We start from the raw sequence: 20,634 nt of genomic DNA on the forward strand, positions 1-20,634 counted from the left end.
TCATCTACGTCAGAAAAAACCATGGAGTCTGAGTGATGACCAAAGCATACTATTTTCACTTTTTAAAACTTATTTTATTTTTTTTTTTAGGTTTCTGCAAGGCAAATAGGGTTAAGTGGCTTGCCCAAGGCCACGCAGCTAGGTGATTATTAAGTGACTGAGACCAGATTTGAACCCAGGTACTCCTGACTCCAGGGCCAGTGCTTTATCCACTATGCCACCTAGCCACCCTAAAACTTATTTTTAAAAACTGGTTTACTTGCTTTTTTCCTTCTCATGGTTGCCCCCCCCTTTAATTCTGATTTTTCTTTCACAAGTATGTCAAAGTATATTCAACAAAATTGAGCATATATAACCTATAACTGATTATTCACAGTTGTGGAGAAGAGGAGAGAAGGAGGTGGTAGAAAAATGTGAAACTCAAAACCTTATAAAATGATGAATGTTGAAAACTATCTTTGAATGTAATTGGAAAAAATAAAATAACATTAAGAAAATACAGAAAATGGAAATCACCAATTCTAATCCTTCCAAGTGAGATGGAAGAACATTTGCATGTCTGCCCTTACCGTCTGCCTTGCCATTTGATCCTAAGATCCTCTGGGCCTTATTCTGTTGCCTACTTGCTTCTAAGATAAACTATAAGTCTGTGGCAAGTAAAGCCCCTTGCTGGCTTCAGTCTAATTTTCCTGATGTAATACAGATTTCACATGAACTCCAGATGAACTGGCCCATATTGAACATTTCAGGTTCTGTTTCAATGCATTTCCACTGGCCAGCCAGCAAATTTGGAATGTGCTCCCTCCTAACCTCTGCCTCTCAGAATCCCAGGTTTTCTTTAAGATTCCCTACACAAGGCCTATCTTGATCCTCCAAGTTGTCAGTGCCCCTGATCCCAGATATTATTTCATATTTGTTTCATAAGGTTATTTGGTATTTCCTGAATATATTTCATATTTGGAGGAACCATAATACAATTAAGAGCATTAAATATGGAGTCTGAAGTCCTGAGTTCAAATCCCAGATTAAGCAGGTCATGTGAGCCACAAGATGGTAAAATTAGTATTTCTTCATATCCCTACCCCTGACCTCTCAAATCTCTCCAAAATGGAAATTATGAATCAAATATAAAGCAACTTCAACTGCTTCCATGATCTAGGACATCCAGAATCCAAAAGAAGATTAAAAAAAAATCCCCCAAACTCAGGAACTGACATACACTATTGATAGAGCTGTGATTGGTTCCAATTATTCTGAAAATAAATTTGGAATCATTTGTTTAAAAAGTGACTAAATTGTTGGTGGAGCTGTGAACTCATCCAACCTTTCTGGAGATCAATTTGGAGTTATGCCCAAAGGGCAATAAAAATGTGGATACCCTTTGAACCAGCGATACCACTACTGAATCTATACCCTGAAGAGATTATGAAAAAGGGTAAAAACATCACCTAAACAAAAATGTTCATAGGAGCTCTGTTTGTGGTGGCAAAGAAAAGGAAACTCAGGGAATGTCCATCAATTTGGAAATGTCTTAACAAATTGTGGTATATGTATGTGATAGAACACTATTGTTCTATTAGAAACCAGGAAGGATGGGAATTCAGGGAAGCCTGGAAGGATCTGCATGAACTCATGCTGAGTGAGATGAGCAGAACCAGAAGAACATTATACACCCTAACAGTAACATGGGAGTGATGATCAACCTTAATGGACTTGCTCATACCAACAGGGCAGCAAGCAGGCACAATTTTGGGGGTGTCTGTGATGGAGAATGCCATCTGTATCCTGAGAAAGAATTGTGGAGTTTGAACAAAGACCAAGGACTATTACCTTTAATTAAAAAAAAAAAGTTATCTTGTTATGTAATTCTGCTATATCTCATGCTATATGTTTCTTCCTTAAGGATATGATTTCTCTCTCATCACATTCAACTTAGATCAATCCATACTATGGGAATGAGGTAAAGACTAGCAAACTGCCTTCTGTGGGGGGTGGGAGGAGGGAAGAAAGATTCGGGGGGAAAAATCATAAAACTCAAAATTTTTTAAAAAGTGACTAAACTGCCTATATCCTGATTCAGAAATCCAAAGTTAAGTATAGACTCAAGAATGTCAAATATAAAAAAGTTGTATGTATATGAAGACATGTAAAAATATACATGTCTACATATATCCATATATCCACACACAAACACACACACACACACACACACACACACACACACACACACACACAAACACTAGCAGCAGTGGCGTTGTTATTGATAGCAAAGAAACCAAAGGATTCCCATTGGAAATCCAACTGGAAATAAAATGGTTGGAAATTCACTGACTGAGGAATTACTTATCAAATGCTAGTACATAAATATAATGGAATACATTACTGTGACATAAGAAATTAAGATGAGGAATTCAGAGAAACACAATTCTATCAACTGATATTTTGCATAAAACAGAAAGGGATTATAGATGAAACTAGAGCTCTCTGTTATATATAGCTTATAATTCTTTTTTTAACATATATAAGTTTAGCTTGTAATTTTCAAAACTCTGCTTGTTTGTGTTTATTTTTGATCTTTTGTTCTTTTCTCTGGATTTCTCTTTTTTGAGACACCTAAATAAACTTCTTTCTTCTCTTTTTTTTGCTAATCCTAGCTACCTAGCACTCCTCTCATATTGGAGAAAAAAGAAAAATCAAACCCTTATAACAAATAGGTACAATGAAGCAAAAAACCCCACAATTTTCCCACAATGGCAATACCAGAAGATGAATGTCTTATTTTGAATTTTTACTCCTTCCTCTGTCAACAGATAGGTAACAGGGTGGCTAGGTGGCACAGTGGATAGAGAACTAGCTGAGGAGTCAGGAGGACCTGAGTTCAAAACTGACCTCAGAGACTTGATTCTTACTAGCTGTGTGACCTTGGACAAGTCACTTAAGCCCACTAGCTTGCCAAAAAAAAAAAAAGAAGACAGATGGATATCACGCTTCAATAGTTGTTTAAAAGCAGAGTTCACTACATTGATCAAAATTCTAAGTTGTTTCTCTTAAAAATTTTGTTATCCAAATTGCCTTCTGTGGGGGTGGAGGGAGGGAAGCAAGATTAGGGGAAAATTGTAAAATTCAAAATAAATAAAATCTTTGGGGAAAAAAATAGAGAATATTACCATTTCTAAAAAAAAAAATCTTGTTATGGGGGTGCGGAGCCAAGATTGCAAGAAGAGAGGAACTTCTCTTAGATGCTCTCTCATAAAACTTCTAAAGTAAGGACTCTAATTAAATTTTCGAGAGACAGAACCCACAGAGGGACCCAGTGAGGCAGTTCTCCTACTCAAGGAAACCTGAAAAGAGAAGAAAGGCTTTCCTCCCTGGGGTTGGAGGAGCAGCAGCCAGAGGGGTGGCCTGCCAAAGCCAAAGAACTTCAGCCTCCCAGAGGCAGCCCCAGGGCCCTGGGAGTTGCAGCTCACAGCAGCGGGGGAGTCTACTGAGCTGCACCGGGCACAAATTGAGGGAACAGCGGGGGACCTCTGCCAGAGTGAGAACGTGAAGCCCAGCCCTCAGGGCATACAGCGAGCAGCATGGCCAAGGCAGTCTAGATCCAGGAAACAGAAGTAGGGGAGCAGGTAAGCAGGAGCCCCCAGGGCATGAGCCCATTGAACCTAGGGAGGGGAGTGAAGAGAGACTGCCAAGCTCTGTCCTCTGCCTCTGGAACTGGACTCTGAGGTTCTGACCATATTCAGATCCTGATAACAGGCTAGGCCCCCTCATACAATAGCAGGCCTCCCCAACCTCAGCCCCGTGGCAGAGGGGGGCTCTTATGGTCATTCACAGACCAGGAGGGAGGACAGAGCTCACACACAGAGATCCTTGTGGGAGTGTCCCAAAAGCTCAGGAAGCACCCCAAAAACGGGCTTAGGCTGGGAAAATGAGTAAGCAGAGAAACAAGTGGAACACCATTGAGAAATATTTTGCATATGAGCCCAAGAAGGATCAAAACACTCAGTCTGAAGATGAGGAAGCACAAGCTCCTGCACCTAAAGACTCCAAGAAAAACAGAAATTGGGCTCAGGCTATGACAGCTCAAAAAAGACTTTGAAAATCAAATGGGGGAGTTAGAAGAAAAACTGGGAAAAGAAATGAGAGAGATGCAGGAAAAACATGAAAATGAAGTCAGCAGCCTAGTCAAGAAAATCCAAAAAAATGCTGAAGAAAATAGCATGCTAAAAACCACCTTAGGTCAAATGGATAAAACAGTTCAAAAAGTTATTGAGGAGAAGAATGCTTTAAAAAGCAGAATTGGGAGGGGCCCCTCTCCCACCTTCAGAGAGGTGTGCCATTATCTTAATAAAAACCATTTTAATCACTAGGGACTAAGTATTCACAAGCCATTTATAACAGAGAGAAAGAGAAAGAAAGAAGGAAGAAAAGAAAGAAGAGATCATCATGGCCAAGATGGCGTAGAGAAGACAAGCACAGTTCTAAAGTCTCCTGATCTCTTCCCCATCTATCAAATGAAACAAACCTCTTAAAAGAAATCCGACCCACAAAACCCAGAAAGAAAAGCCAGGAGAAAGAACATCTACCCCAGGATTTATCTCCCCCAGAAGCACTGGCCGAATTCAGGCTGGTGAGTCTGGGCTCAGAGGAGAGGATCAGCCCCGGATCTGCCAGATTAACAACTGAATTGGAACCAGGAGTCTGAGGGCCCGAGAGCCTGACCTGCTGGATCAGCAGTGGGGCTGGATGACAGGGGCTTGGGTCCACAGGGAAGCAGAGGCGCTGGTGTTGGTGTTGTCCCCCTGGAGCTTGGGAACCAGGCTGGGGGGTAGAGTTCTGGTGCAGGAGAGCTGCAGACACCATTCTGGGCTCCTCTGGTCCCATTGCAGCTCAGACCTCCTCCCAAACAAACAAATGCAAACTACTTCTGCCTCAGGCCCAGGTGTGTGAGCAGAAGAACCAGCCCAGCTGAGGAATGACCTCAGGCCAGGGTAAAGCCCACCATTGATTGAAGGCAAAAGAATTCAATACCTCCAACTCCTCCCGTCAAGCAAAGGGAGAAGGCCTCAATCAAGGTCACAGCACTCCAGAGAAAGCAACCAGCACCTCCTACTGGCCAGGCAGAGGAACTGCACTCAGTGAATAAAGCCTCTATTGATCCCAAGCCCCTGTGAACCAGCCCCCCTCCCCCAACTCAAGGTCTTAGTGAAACGAAGAGGGGTCAGCAGAAAGGTGGATAAAAATTCTTGTAAAGGGAAAGACCCTAACTCAGAAAGACCTAGAACCTCTGAGGAGAATACGATCTGGTCTTCAGCACAGAAACACTTCCTTGAAGAAATAAGGAAGGAGCTTAAAAATTTAGGAGAGACAATACCTTGCAACAAGAAAACAAAATCTTAGAAAGGACAATTGGGCAAATACAAAAGGAGAATAAATCTCACATCATCAATTGGACAAATACAAAATGAGAATAATTCTGTCAGATCCTCAATTGGGCAAATGCAAAAAAGAAAATAATTCTCTCAAAACCTCAACTGCTCTTTCAAAAGTAGAATTGACAAATTGGAAAAGGAGTTGCAAAACATTAATGAAGAAAGCTCCTCCCCCCAAAAAAGAATGGAGTCTACAGAAACTAATGACTCCATGAGACAGCAAGAGTCAGTTAAACAAAATCAAAAAATAGAAAAATAGAAGCAAATGTAAAATACCTCATCAACAAAACCACTGACCTTGAGAACAGATCGAGGAGGGGCAACCTGAAAATTATACGACTTCCTGAAAACATTGAAGAGAAAAAAAGCCTGGACTTAATATTACACGATCTAGTGATGGAAAACTGCCCTGATATCATGGAATCGGAGGGCAAAGTAGTTATTGAAAGAATACATGGATCCCCACCAGAAAAAATCCTAAAATGAAAACACCAAGGAATGTTGTAGCCAAATTCCAGAACTATCAGATAAAAGAGAAAATCCTGCAAGCAACCAGAAAGAAACAATTTAAATAACCAGGATCCACAGTAAGGATCACTTAGGACCTCGCTGCATCAACATTAAGGGATTGAAGGGCCTGGAATGAGATATTTCGAAGAGCAAGGGAGCTTGGAATACAGCCAAGAATCTACTTTCCTGCAAAGCTGAGCCTCCTCTTCCAGGGAAAAAGATGGACATTTAACGAACTGGAAGAATTCCAAAAATTTCTGATGAAAAGACCATAGCTAAACAGAAAATTTGGACATCAAACAGGAGGTACAAGAGACACATGAAAAGGTAAAAAAAAAGGGGGGGGGCAGTAAAAGAAAAAAAACTGCTATTCAGTAAGTTGAAACTGGCTATATCCTAGGATAGGGGAAAAGATTCTCATCAATCTTGAGAATTGTAACTCTAACAAAGAGAATATACCTAGCCAGAAATAATGGATATTCATGACCTATCCATGAGACTGCTATCTAAAGAGATGTAACTGGCTTTAACCCCACTTGGGAGAAAGACCCTAATAACTCTCAGGAATTTTGACTCTATTTGATAGAATATACTTAACTAGAAGGGGCACTCAGAATTTTCTATGACTTAGATAGAATGATCTAAAAAACACTACCTCCTTAAAAAGGGGGACAGGAAAGAGATGGGAGGAGGGAGGGGATTGAATGGGACAAACCTCATTACACTAAGAGGTACAAAATACATATGGTAATAGACAGGAAGAAGGGAGCAGAGGAGAAACATCTGAATCTTCTCATTGGACTTGGTTTAAAGTCAACCGACACATACTCAGTTAACTTATAAAACATCTGACCTTTCAAGTATTAAAAGGGGAAAAGAGGAGGGGGGGACGGAGAAAGGGAAGGGGAGTGGGGAAAAAGGGGGAAATAACAAAAGGAAGGGAAGGGAAGGGAAAAGGGAAAAAGGGAAAGGTGAAAGAAAGGGGAGGGTGTAATATAGGAGGGCAAACACACTGAAGGGGGTAGTATTCAGAAGAAAAATACTCAGGAATATGGATAAAAGGGGAGGAAAGGGGAAAAATACAAAGAGAGGGAAGATAGCATGGAGGGCAATGAAGAATTACTAATCATAACTTTGAATGTCAATGGGATGAACTCACCCTTAAAACATAAGCAAATAGCTGAGTGGATTAAAAACCAGAATCCTACAATATGCTGCTTACAAGAAACTCATTTGAAGCAGAGAGATACACATAGAGTAAAGGTAAAAGGTTGGAGCAAAATATATTTTGCTTCAATGGAAGTAAAAAAAGCAGGGGTAGCAATCCTTATCTCAGACAAAGCAGCAGTAAAAATAGATAGCATTAAAAGACATAAGGAAGGAAACTTTATTGTCCTAAAAGGTACCACAGACAATAAAGTCATTTCAATACTGAATATATATACACACAGTGGGACAGCGCCCAAATTCTTAGGGGAGAAGCTGAAAGAACTACAGGAAGACATAGACAGCAAAACTCTACTAGTGGGAGACCTCAACCTCCCACTATCAGATCTAGATAAATCGAATCATAAAATAAACAAGAAAGAAGTTAAGGAGGTAAATAGATTGTTAGAAAAATTAGATATGGTAGACTTATGGAGGAAACTGAACGGGGATAGAAAGGAATATACCTTTTCCTCTGCAGTACACAGACATAAAAACCTAATGATCAACTGCAGAAAGGCAGAAATAGTGAATACATCTTTCTCAGAACACAATGCAATAAATGTCATATGCAATATTGGGTCAAGGAGATATAGACCCAGAACCAATTGAAAACTGAATAACCTCATTTTGAAGAATGAGTGGACCAAAAAAAAAAATATAGAAAGAATTAACCATTTTATCCTAGATATGATAATAATGAAACAACATACCAAAACCTATGGGATTCATTCAAAGCGACTCTCAGGGGATATATTATAGCTCTAAATGCTTACATGAATAAATTGGAGAAAGAGGAAAGCAATGAACTGAACATGCAACTAGGGGCAACTAGGGGCGGCTAGGTAGCATAGTGGATAAAGCACCGGCCCTGGAGTCAGGAGTACCTGAGTTCAAATCCAGTCCCAGACATTTAATAATTACCTAGCCATGTGGCCTTGGGCAAGCCACTTAACTCCATTTGCCTTGCAAAAACCTAAAAACAAAAACAAAAACAATAAAACAATAAACATGCAACTAAAAAAATTAGAGAAAGAACAAAACAAAAATCCCCAATTAAATACCAAATTAAAAATTCTAAAAAATTAAGGAAAAACTAATAAAATTGAAAGCAAAAAAAACCCATTGAATTAATAAATAAAACCAAAATTTGGTATTATGAAAAAATCAAAAAATTGATAAACCTCTGGTCAATTTGATTAAAAAAAGAAAGAAGAAAACCAAATTGCTAGTATCATAAATGAAAAAGGTGAACTCACCAAAAATGAGGAGGAAATTAAAGTAATATTTTGAAATTATTTTGCCCAACTCTATGCCAAAAAATTTGATAATCTAAGTGAAATGGATGAATATTTACACAAATATAAGTTGCCCAGGTCAAAGGAAGAAGAGATTAAATACCTAAACAACCCTATCTCAGAAAAAGAAATTCAACAAGCCATTACTGAACTCCCTAAAAAAAAAAATCTCCAGGGCCTGATGGATTCACAAGTGGATTCTACCAAACATTTAAGGAATGAGTGGTTCCAATTCTATATAAACTCTTTGGGAAAATAGGGAAAGATGGAACTCTGCCTAACTCTTTCTATGAAACCAATATGGTACTGTTACCTAAACCAGGAAGAGTTAAAATAGAGAAAGAAAATTATAGACCTATTCCCCTGATGAATATAGATGCAAAAATCTTAAATGAAACCTTAGCAAAACGATTAAAACAAGTTATCACTAGGATAATACATTATGATCAAGTAGGATTTATTCCAGGAATGCAGGGTTGGTTCAATATTAGGAAAACTGTTAGTATATTCAATTATATCAGCAACAAACCAATCAGAAGTCATATGATCATATCAATAGATGCTGAAAAAGCTTTTGACAAAATACAGCATCCATTCCTATTAAAAACACTAGAGAGTGTAGGAATATATGGACTGTTCCTTAAAATAATTAGCAGTATCTATTTGAAACCATCAACAAGCATTATATTCAATGGGGAGAGGCAGTCCCAATAAGATCAGGGGTGAAACAAGGGTGCCCATTATCACCACTACTATAGAAATGTTAGCCTCAGCAATTATAGAAGAAAAAGAAACTGAAGGAATTAGAACTGGGAAGGAAGAGACAAAACTCTCACTCTTTGCAGATGACATGATGGTCTACCTAGAAAATCCCCAAGAAATCATCCAAAAAACTACTGGAAACAATTAGCAATTTTAGCAAAGTTGCAGGTTACAAAATAAACCCTCATAAATCCTCAACTTTTCTATATATGTCTACCAAGATACAACAGGAAGAGCTAGAAAGAGAAATCCCATTCAAAATAACCTCAGACAATATAAAATACTTGGGAGTCTATTTGCCAAGACAAACTTAGAATCTTTTTGAAAATTATTATAAAACATTTCTCACACAAATTAAATCAGATTTAAATAACTGGGCAAATATCAAGTGCTCGTGGATAGGGAGAGCTAATATAATAAAAATGACAATTCTACCAAAACTAAACTATAAGTTTAGTGCCCTACCAATTAAAATTCCAAAAAATTACTTTAACGAATTAGATAAAATTGTAAGTAAATTCATATGGAGAAATAAAAAGTCAAGAATTGCCAGGAGCTTAATGGAAAAAAAAGTGCAAAAGAAGGTAGCTTAGACCTACCTGATCGAAAATTATATTATAAAGCATCGGTCATCAAAACTGTTTGGTGTTGGCTAACAAATAGTGGTAGACCAGTGGAATAGACTAAGTGTAAAAGCAGGAGATGATTATAGTAATCTGCTGTTTGATAAACCCAAATAATTCAGCCATTGGGATAAAAACTCCCTCTTTGATAAAAATTGCTGGAAAAATTGGAAGTTAGTATGGAAGAAACTTAGATTAGACCAACACCTCACACCCTTTACCAAGATAAGATCCAAATGGTTACTGGACATAGACATAAAAAACAATACTATAAGCAAATTAGAAGATCAAGGACTAGTCTACCTGTCAGATCTATGGAAAGGGGAACAGTTTATGACTAAGGAAGAGTTGGAGAACATCACCAAAAACCAATTAGATGATTTTGATTACATTAAATTAAAAAACTTTTGCACAGATAAGACCACTGTAACCAAGATCAAAAGAAATGTAGTAAATTGGGAAACAATCTTCACAACTAATGGTTCTGACAAAGGACTCATTTCTAAAATATACAGAGAACTGAGCCATATTTTTAAAACAAGAAGCCATTCCCCAATTGACAAATGGTCAAAGGATATGCAAAGGCAATTTACAGATGAGGAGATCAAAGCAATTCATATCCATATGAAAAAATGCTCTAGATTAATTATTAGAGAAATGCAAATTAAAGCTTCTCTGAGGTACCACCTCACACCTCTCAGATTGGCCAATATGACCAGAAAGGATAATGATCATTGTTGGAAGGGTTGTGGGAAATCTGGGACACTATTACACTGTTGGTTGAGCTGTGAACTCATCCAACCCTTCTGGAGAGCCACTTGGAACTACGCCCAAAGGGCAACAAAAATGTGCATACCCTTTGACCCAGCAATACCACTACTGGCTCTATATCCTGAAGAGATGATGAAAAAGGGTAAAAACATTACTTGTACAAAAATATTTATAGCAGCCCTGTTTGTGGTGGCAAAGAATTGGAAGTCAAGTAAATGTTCTTCAATTGGGGAATGGCTTAGCAAACTGGGGTATATGCATGTCATGGAACACTATTGTTTTATTAGAAATTAGGAGGGATGGGATTTCAGGGAAGCCTGGATGGATTTGCATGAACTGATGCTGAGTGAGATGAGCAGAACCAGAAAAACACTGTACAGGACTCAATACTTCAAAACCAAAAAATGAAAAATTAGAAGAAAATGTAAAACATCTCATTGAAAAGACAACTGATATGGAAAACAGATTTAGGAAAGATAATTTAAAAATTATTGGAATACCTGAAAGTCAAGATCAGGAAAAAAGCCTTGACATCATTTTCACAGAATTACTACAGGAAAACTGCCCTGATACCCTAGAAGCAGAGGGCAAAATAGAAATGGAGAATCCACCCATCCCCCCCAAGGAAAAGATCCCAAAAAACCAACCCCCAGGAATATTATAGCCAAGTTCCAGAACTCCCATGTCAAAGAGAAAACATTACAAGCAGCCAGAAGGACACAATTCAAATACCGTGGGGCTGCAATCAGGATCTCACAGGACTTAGAATGTTAAAAGCTCATAGGGCTTGGAATATAATATACCAGAAGGCAAAAGAGCTTAGAATGCAGCCAAGAATCAACTACCCAGCAAGGCTGAATGTCGTCTTCCAGGGAAAAAGATGGACTTTCAAATGTTCCTGTTGGAATGGCCAGAGCTGAACAGAAGGTTTGATCTTCAAATACAGGACTCAGGTGAAGCATAGAGAGTGGAGGAGAAGGGGAAAATATGAGGGACTTAATGATGATGAACTGCATGTATTCCTGTATAGAAAAATGACACTGATAATACTCATATGAACCTTCTCAATTAACAGAGCAGGTAGAAGGAGCTTTTATAGATGAAGCACAGGGGAAAGCTGAATTTGAAGATAAAATATGGTATAAAAATGGAGTCAATAGAAAAAAGGGAAATGTAATAGGAGAAAGAAAAAGGAGAGGGGGAATAGGCCAAGATATTTCATATAATAAGATTTTTCTTTATTCCAATGAGCTACTGCAATGATATGGAAGGGGGGAAGGCAAGGGGGAATGAGGGAATTTGCTCTCATCAGAGGTGGCTAGGAGGGGAAACAGCATATATACTCAATGGGGTAGAGACATCTGGAGTAAGATGGAGAAAGGGGGGGAAAACAAGGGGAAGGGGTGGGGATGTGAATGAAGATGGAGAGGATGGACCATGGGGGGAGAGTGGTCAGATATAACACAATTTCTTTTTTACTTCTTGCAAGGGGCTGGGATTGGATGGCCTGTCCGGGACCATAGGGATGGGTGGATGCTGGGCCTAAGGGGTGGCATTTGGGCTCGGAGCCTCTTGGCCCCAGGGCCGGAAATCTGTCTGCTGTGCCACTCAGCTACCCTACAGCAAAGCCAGAGTGAGAGGAAAGAGAAAATATAGTACATGGTAGTGGAGAAATATGAAAGGAAGGAGTTGCGATCAGCAATGGCAATGGTGGAAAAATATGGAAGTAATTTTTGTGATGGGCTTATCCTAAAGAATGTGATCCACCCGCGACAGAGTTGGTGGTGTTGGAACACAGACTGAAGCACATTTTTTATTATTACTATTTTGGGGGAGTGCAGGGCAAATGGGGCTGGGTGGCCTTCCTGGAGCTGCACAGCAGGGTGATCATTGGGTGTCTGAGGCTGGATTTGGACCCAGGTGCTCCGTGCTCAAGGGCCAGTGCTCTGTCCATCACCCAGCCACCCCTACTATTATTACTATTTTATTTCATTTTTGAGTCTTTTTTTTTTCTTTTTTTGGTATTTGCAGGGCTCTGGGTTTGGGGTGGTTTGCATGTCACACAGCTGGGTGATTGTTGGGTGTATGGGGCTGGATATGGGCTCGGGTGCTCCTGGCTCCAGGGCTGGTGCTCCATCCACTGCGCCACCTGGCCATACCTACAATTATTACTATTTTTTTAATTTTAATTTTTTTACCTCCCCTTCACTTTATTGCTTAAGCAAGTCTGTTTTTTTCGGGGAAGGGGTATTTTGTTTACTCTTAAACAAGAATATATTATTAATGTATAAAAAAACATTATTTGTACAAATTGAGAATAAATATTAAATTAAACAAAAATCTTGTTATCTCCTAAACTGTTCACCTGGTTCTATTTACCTAACTCAGGATCCTCTGAAACCATTCATTTCATCAACTCTTATAGCAAAATAATATTCCTTTACAAAAATATAGCATAATTGGTTTGATAATTCTCTGATAAACACTTCTTTGTTTCCAGTTCATAAAGAGCTACAACAACAATTTTCTTACACAGGAGTCACTCCTATTAGATTATCATTAGAGATCTATTACATTTAATTTTTCTAAAATTCTATTTTTATCTTTATTATATCTCCTTTTTTACATGCAATTCTGAAAAGAATAGACAGGCATCCTTCATTTTGATGGTTCTGTTTTATTTCTCCCTCCAAGTCATTTAACTTTTTCTTTAGGCGATACATGTAAGTTAAGCATTGATATTAACGTATGACACTTTTAAGCATAATGAAGTTTCCCTGGTTAGCTTTTAGTTAAGCCCATTTTTGATTTCAACCTGAGATCATGATCCCTACCCCTGCTTTTTATCAGTTCAGCCAAAGCAAAAGAGATTTTTCTTCAGCCCTTTATCTTAATTCTCTGTAAATCATTTTTTTTTTTTGCAAGGCAAACGGGGTTAAGTGGCTTGCCCAAGGCCACACAGCTAGGTAATTATTAAGTGTCTGAGACCGGATTTGAACCCAGGTACTCCTGGCTCCAGGGCTGGTGCTTTATCCACTATGCCACCTAGCTGCCCCTGTAAATCATTTCAATGAGGTTTCTTATAAACAACATATTGTTGGAGCCTGCTTATTAGGCAGCTGTTATGATACTTATGTATTTTTCCATCCTATTTTCTTTCTTATACTTTTCCCTCTCTACTCCACTCCCATCCTCCTCTACAGAGTATATGAATAAGGAATGTGCACATCATTAGTGATCTTCTAGTTCTCCTGTCTGTTTTCTTCTCTTTATCCCAGATACTAATCAGCTTCTCGTTCTTTTATTCTTTCCTTTTAAATCCCCTTCATGATACTGATTGGAATTTGTATTGATTATGACTAAACACTCCATCAATCTGCACTTATTTTATTTACCCCCCTTTCCTATCTCCTTTTCTTACTCCCTCCTATTTCTGTTAAGTTGAATATATTTCTATACCAAACACTTTGTGTGTATGTAAATTTTTTCTACACTGCTTTTCTTAGTTCAAATAAAAATGAAATTAAAGTGAAACCTATGACTGTACCTCTTCCCTCCTTGCTTCTATAGTCTACTTGCCCATTCAAATTATATGAAATATTAAGTCCCTCCTCTTCCACATTCTTCTCTATGAATTCCTTTTACCTCCTTATTTTAAGATTATCAAAACATCTCAAAACTACTCTGAATGTCTTATTTAAATCACTCTCTGACCCATGATATGATAGGTTAGAGGGAGGCATTTTGTTTCTTCACACTCTATGAAAATGTAGAACTTTTTCCTTATATAGTCCTTCCCAATTACTAAAATGTATTTACCTTTTTATGTTTCTATTGATTCCTGTGTTTATATTCAAAAATCTCTATTCATCTCTTATCTTTTCATCAGGAATGCTTAGAAAACCTATTTCTTTAAAGTTCCATTTCCTTCTCCCACAATCACACACTCTCTCTCTCTCTCTCTCAATATGCTCTTGGATCCTGCTGTTTTCGATGAAGACTGAATGTTGTATTCCTCAAATATCTCAGGAACAGCTCAAGTCGGGAACCTATAAACTTTCAGTGTGCCTTAAGCAGTTTGATCTATGGTTGTTATATAGTCTCAGTTTTGAAAACTCCCAACCACTATCTGGGTGAGGTGACATAAGTACAGATTTACCCCTGATTGGGGTAATGGCTCATGAACTTTTGTAGGTTTAAATGAATACATTTTTATTTAGTAATTTTTTTTCTTTCTAAAGCACACTGTAAGTTATTTGGCCAGAGAAAACCTGTTGTGATATGTGAACATTCATCAACTACTCTATTTGAAGACTATGAGTAGCAGATGCTCACAAATCTATCTCAGCTTCACAAATTATATTTTGCTTTCTCAGTTGTGACATTAAAGAGGTCCTTGATGTCATACACTACAGAATGCTAACCAGTCTTCTCAATATTGAGGATATACATGAAGCAAGCAAGAGCAGGTTCTCTGAACATGAAAAATGTATTTATCAAAGATCAATGACTATTTCTCAGTTTTAACACATATCCTTCCTACATATCTTTTTTTTTTTTTTTTAGGTTTTTGCAAAGCAAATGGGGTTGAGTGGATTGCCTAAGGCCACACAGCTAGATAATTATTAAGTGTCAGGTACTCCTGACTCCAGAGCTGGTGCTCTATCCACTGCACCACCTAGCTGTCCCCTATATAATCTTTTAACATGGCATATAACTCCTAAGAATATGCACCATTAATATCAAGACCCCCAAAGTCAAATTCTAACCAACTGGGAATATAACATATGAAGGGAACAGCATCCTTTGAGCCAATAATATCAAGACCCCCAAAGCCAAATTCTAACCATTTGGGAATATAACATAAGAAGGGACCAGCATCCTTTGGATGCACTTCATTGACCAAGAGGAGAGCTAAACAGATGTTAGTAGCATGACAGATGCTTTGGGAAGGGATTCCTGTTCTAATCCCCATTCTCCTTAAATACCCCATATATCATCTATAATTAACCAATTCTCCAATGATTTAGCTTAGTTGTTCTTCAGCTTACAAAAGCTTGTTTGGTCAGACCAAACAAGAAGAATGGCAAGGTGGTATAGTCAATTTTTATGTACAAAGGAACCTAGAGAAATCCTTCAAATTCCACTGCTAAATTACAGACAAAAAGGATGAGAACAGAGGGAAGAATCAAGATATGAGAAATGATATTTAAGATACTTTTGATAATAGCAACCAACAGCTCAATCCTTACCCATCCACCTTGTTGAATTATATAATCTGCAGCATAGTCCTCTAGATATGTCACACCAAACTGTATCAGTGCACTAAGGTGATCCTGTCCTCGTCTTGTCAACTCCACCAGCATTTGTTGTAGTAGAGTAAGAGGCACCAAAACCTTCAAGAAAAAAGAAAAAAGGGAAAAGTAAAATTTTAATTTTGAAAATAAATTTTTGTGCTATCAGGGAAGAACTGTCTATAACAGTATATATGAGAATAAATTTCATTATAACAAAGAAAACAGGATAATAATCTCTACTAGGATTGTGCTGAGAAAATATATAGATTTTTTAAAATAGTTAGGGAGGCACATGTGTGACCTTGACTTACAGCACCTACAACAGAATGGCAGCTCCTTAAAGAAAAAAACTTTTAAAATATATATATTATACATATATTTATATGTATATATAAAATAACACACACACACACACACACACACACACACACACAAAATCCCCTAGGACCCAGGCTAATATAAACTCCCCATGAGCAAGTATGCTCTTTTCCTCAGCAGTTTTCTTCATCTTCAGATAACTCCATTGAAAACTGGGGTGCCCCTTAAACCTGTTGAGGGACCCCAGCATAAGAATACTCTAACTTACCAGGAAGGGGGAACTCTTTAATACATATCATGTAATTCTATGTCACTGGGCCAGGCATATGTTTTCTGATCCCCTCACAATCCTGCATTTAGAATAGTATGAGTCTTAGAGAACATCAGCTGTTGCCTTGGGAGAACTCATCCCAAAAGATGGAAACAAGAGATTTTAATATATTGGAATGACCAAGCAGACTATGGACTTTTGGAGATGTCCTAAGTTTAGGTAGGGCAGAAGAATCTTTATTAACCTGATCCCAGATCATATAATACAATTTTGCTAACACCACCAATCACCTTTTTGACCCCATGGAAGGATCATCATCACCCTGTGGTAAATTAATGTGAATGCAGACACAGATTCTATTTCCATCACTAGAGCACTGATTTGTGTGAGTTAACCATGTGTCCAATTAGCCATTAGGAATGACCCAAGATCCCATTCAAATTTCAGTTGTGAGTTTTCTATGATAGAGGTCAAATTTAAAATACGAAGCCATTCAAAAGGGATCTCATACAGAAGGTGACTAATAAGTAATGCAAGTGGCTCATAAAGGGTAGAAATGGGATAAGAAGACAGCAAAAATTCAGTTTATCAAACCCATCTCTTTTAGGAATTTCACCACCTCTCTGGCTAAAAACCACTGGGGACAGCATATGAAAAGGAAATGCTCAAATGAAGAAATTAGAGCTATCTACAGTGATATGAAAAAACGCTCTAAATCATTACTGATTGGTGAAATGCAAAATAAAACAACTCTAAGGTACCACCTCACACTTTTTAGATTGGCCAATATGACTAAAATGTTGGAGGGGATATCAGAAAAACTGAGATACTAATGCATTGTTGATGAGAATTGATTCAACCCTTCTGGAGAGCAATACAGAATTATGCCCAAAGGGCAATAAAAATGTGCATACTCTTTGGTCCAGCAATACCACTACTAGGTCTGCATCCCACATGCAGATTACAAAAGAGATATTGAGATCACAAAAAAAGGTAAAAAAAACCCACATGTACAAAAATATTTATAGCAGCTCTTTTTTATAGTGGCAAAGAATTGGAAATTGAGGGAATGTCCATCAGTTGGGGAATGAACAAATTGTGGTATATGAATGTGATGGAACACTACTGTTCTGTAAGAAATCATGAGAGACAACACTACATAATAGCACAAACTGATGCTGAATGAAGTGAGCAGAACCAGAACATTGTACACACCATAATGGATATGTTCATTTCAGCAGCACAATAATCAAAGACAATTCTAAAAGACTTGTGATGGGTGAAAAACCATCCATATTCAGAGAAGGAACTATGGGGTTTAAATGCAGAATATAGCTTACTTTCTTCAATTTTTCAAAGTTATTTTCCTAAGGTTATTTCCCTTGTTTTGATTTGATTCTTCTTTTACAACATGATTTATTTAGATTGCTTTTTGTCAGGGGTGGAAGGAGAAAAATGAAAAACTCAAACCTTGCAGAAAAATTGTTGAAAACTACTGTTGCATGTGTAGTTTGAAAAATAAATAAAATAAAATAAAAACTGGGGGAACCAGCTACTAAGGGAATTCATCCTTACAGGGTAGGGTATACAGAACTATCCACCTTAACCACCTAAAAAGGAAAAGCCTTGTTCCCATGAAGGGCCTCTAAGTGAATTAAATGGCTTGGAAAGGCCACTCTTCTGTGAGTTCCCTAAGCCTCTAAAATACTGAAACTGGGAAGTCCCATTGGATCATATGCTCATCGATTATCATTCAAAGGCCATATTAAATTGCTATTTCAACAATAATCAGTCAATAAATATTTACTATGCACCTATCATGTTACTAGAACAATGCTAAGCCCTGGGAATATAAAGAAGGGCAAAGAGCTGCCCATGAGAAACTTTCTCAAGGAAACCATGTAGTGTGTGCCTCCTAAGCATCAGGAATTGTGCCAAGCACTCTGTGAGTATTATTTCATCTGATCCCCACACCCATCCTGGGAGGTACTATAATTATCTTCATTTTGTACATCTCAGGAAACTTAATTAAATATTAGGCAGGGCAATGGTGATGATGATGATGATGATGATGATGATGATGATGTTTGTCCTTCATTTTTTGAAGAAGATCATGACATTGGGAAGGTGACGCCATGACAAGCATGCGAATTAGATTTGATGAGGGGCTGCTGTGCTAAGTCACCAGCCTCACTTTCTCCTGCAGAGTCATTTGGGTCCAATGGCTAGATATGAATCAGGACAACTGGAGATGGTCCTGGATTCCAGGCAATCATTAAATAATTAAATAACAGATAGCTTAAAATGATAATAAGAATAATAATAACAACAAATAACATTTCTAGGTGAATTACTATATGCCAGTCACTGTTAAGTACTTTAGAATTATTATTGTATTTGATAATAATATTATATCATTTGATAATAACTTAACAACAGCCCTGGGAAGTAGGTGCTATGTCATTATCCCCATTTTTGCAGAAAAGGTAATAGAGGTAAGCAATGGACTTACAGGATCACCCAGCTACTAAGTGTCTGAGGTCAGATTTAAATGCAAGTCTTACTGACTCTAAGTCAGTGGTTTATTTAAAATATAACCACCCAAGTTTGTTGAAAGCCTAACAACATCCTATGGAAGGAGTTAACACTAAAATTGGCATGGGTTCTCATTTATTCTCCTCACTCCCATTCTGTTCCCTCAAGGCCCTTTTAAAATAAGTAGTAAGTAGCACATTCTCCATCAGGACTTTTGTCACATAGTCAGGCAAGACTATATTACCAGCAGATAACCTGCAATTGGAATATTGATTACAAAAAGCAGTAATTACAATTCTACTATACTGTCCTCAAGGCATGATCCTTAAAAACAAAAGCATTCACAAGTATCCAATAGCTAAAGGACACTTTGTTAAGACATTTTGTTTTCATTTTCCTTATGTAAGTGATCCAATCTTATTTTTTCCTTATTTTATTTTTTGATTTATTATTTTATTTTTCCCCAGTTACACTTAAAACCATTTTTAACATTTGTTTTTAAAACTCTGGGGATAGGCAATCAGAATTAAGTGATTGAGTCCACATTTGAACTCAGGTCTTCCTGACTCCAGGATCTAATCCAGGACTCCACCCTAGCTACCTTAATATTAGTTTTTACAATTTTTTTCCTCAGTGTGTCAAACTTTTTAAACACCCATGATGTTAATTTCACAGGGTGAGTGGGGGGGTACCTTCTCTTATCTCATTTAATGAGCAACCTATGAGCTCTCCAGTCACAGGGTAACAGACTTTGACCATCCAAGTATCAAAGCTTTTATTTCCAAATTACCCTCCCCAATTTAACCATGGAGTCACTGCAATCCAAACTTGCAAATTAATGCTAAATATTCTGGACTCAATCTTTATTTGGATCCAGTAATTCAGACTTACAATCGAAACACAACGAAACACTGGGAAATCATAAAATTCAATGAAAACTTTGTAATAAAGGATTAAAAGATGACTAAATATAAATGCTGTCCCCCCCCCCCCAGCTTTGCCATTTGTCACAGCAGCATCACAGCTTCAAAAGGACATCCTGCAGAGTAGTGGGAACTTATGCCAGATCTTCTTTCATGCCCATAGTACTGCAGATCAATCAAATCCATTTGGCCATTAGGTCTCCTTAAAGGAAATTCATCCCAGTCTATGTAAAATGTATACTATTTCTACAATAGGTATGGTAATGGAAAGAATACTAGACTTGGACTCAACTTTAAGTCTTGCCTCTGCCACAGCTATGATGTCTTGGGCAAAAATAACTTTTTTGAGTTGCAGTTTTTTCACCTATAAAAGGAAGGTGCTGGATTCTAGAAGATTACTATTGATAATAAAACTAGTATATAACAAGAACTTTATGATTTACATAGTATTTTACACATTAGCATTTGATCCTTACAACACAGTGAGTAGGTAATAATATTATCAACATCTTAAAAATGAGGAAACTGAGGCTCAGGGTCAAAGATCCATTAAGTCTCTGTGGCAGGATGACAACTAGGGTCTTTCGGACATCAACAATCCATCCACTGTGACACTTGGCTGCCCTAGCCTTTAAAAAATAAAACTGTAAGAGCTGAAAAGGAAGTTTGACCTTCAAATACAGGACTCAGG

At 37.8% G+C, this 20,634-nt stretch overlaps 1 protein-coding gene across 1 annotated transcript in view; it reads right to left on the reverse strand.

The window, feature by feature from the left end:
• BCL2L13 (BCL2 like 13) overlaps positions 1–20,634 on the reverse strand; it is a 110,530-nt gene that overhangs the window by 10,202 nt on the left and 79,694 nt on the right. Inside the window, exon 6 of the mRNA XM_074194938.1 lies at positions 15,852–15,995. Coding sequence (XP_074051039.1) covers positions 15,852–15,995 — 144 coding nt within the window. The remainder of the gene's footprint in view (positions 1–15,851; positions 15,996–20,634) is intronic.

This window comes from Macrotis lagotis, chromosome 7, assembly GCF_037893015.1.
Source record: "Macrotis lagotis isolate mMagLag1 chromosome 7, bilby.v1.9.chrom.fasta, whole genome shotgun sequence".
In the NCBI taxonomy this organism is placed as follows: domain Eukaryota; kingdom Metazoa; phylum Chordata; class Mammalia; order Peramelemorphia; family Peramelidae; genus Macrotis; species Macrotis lagotis.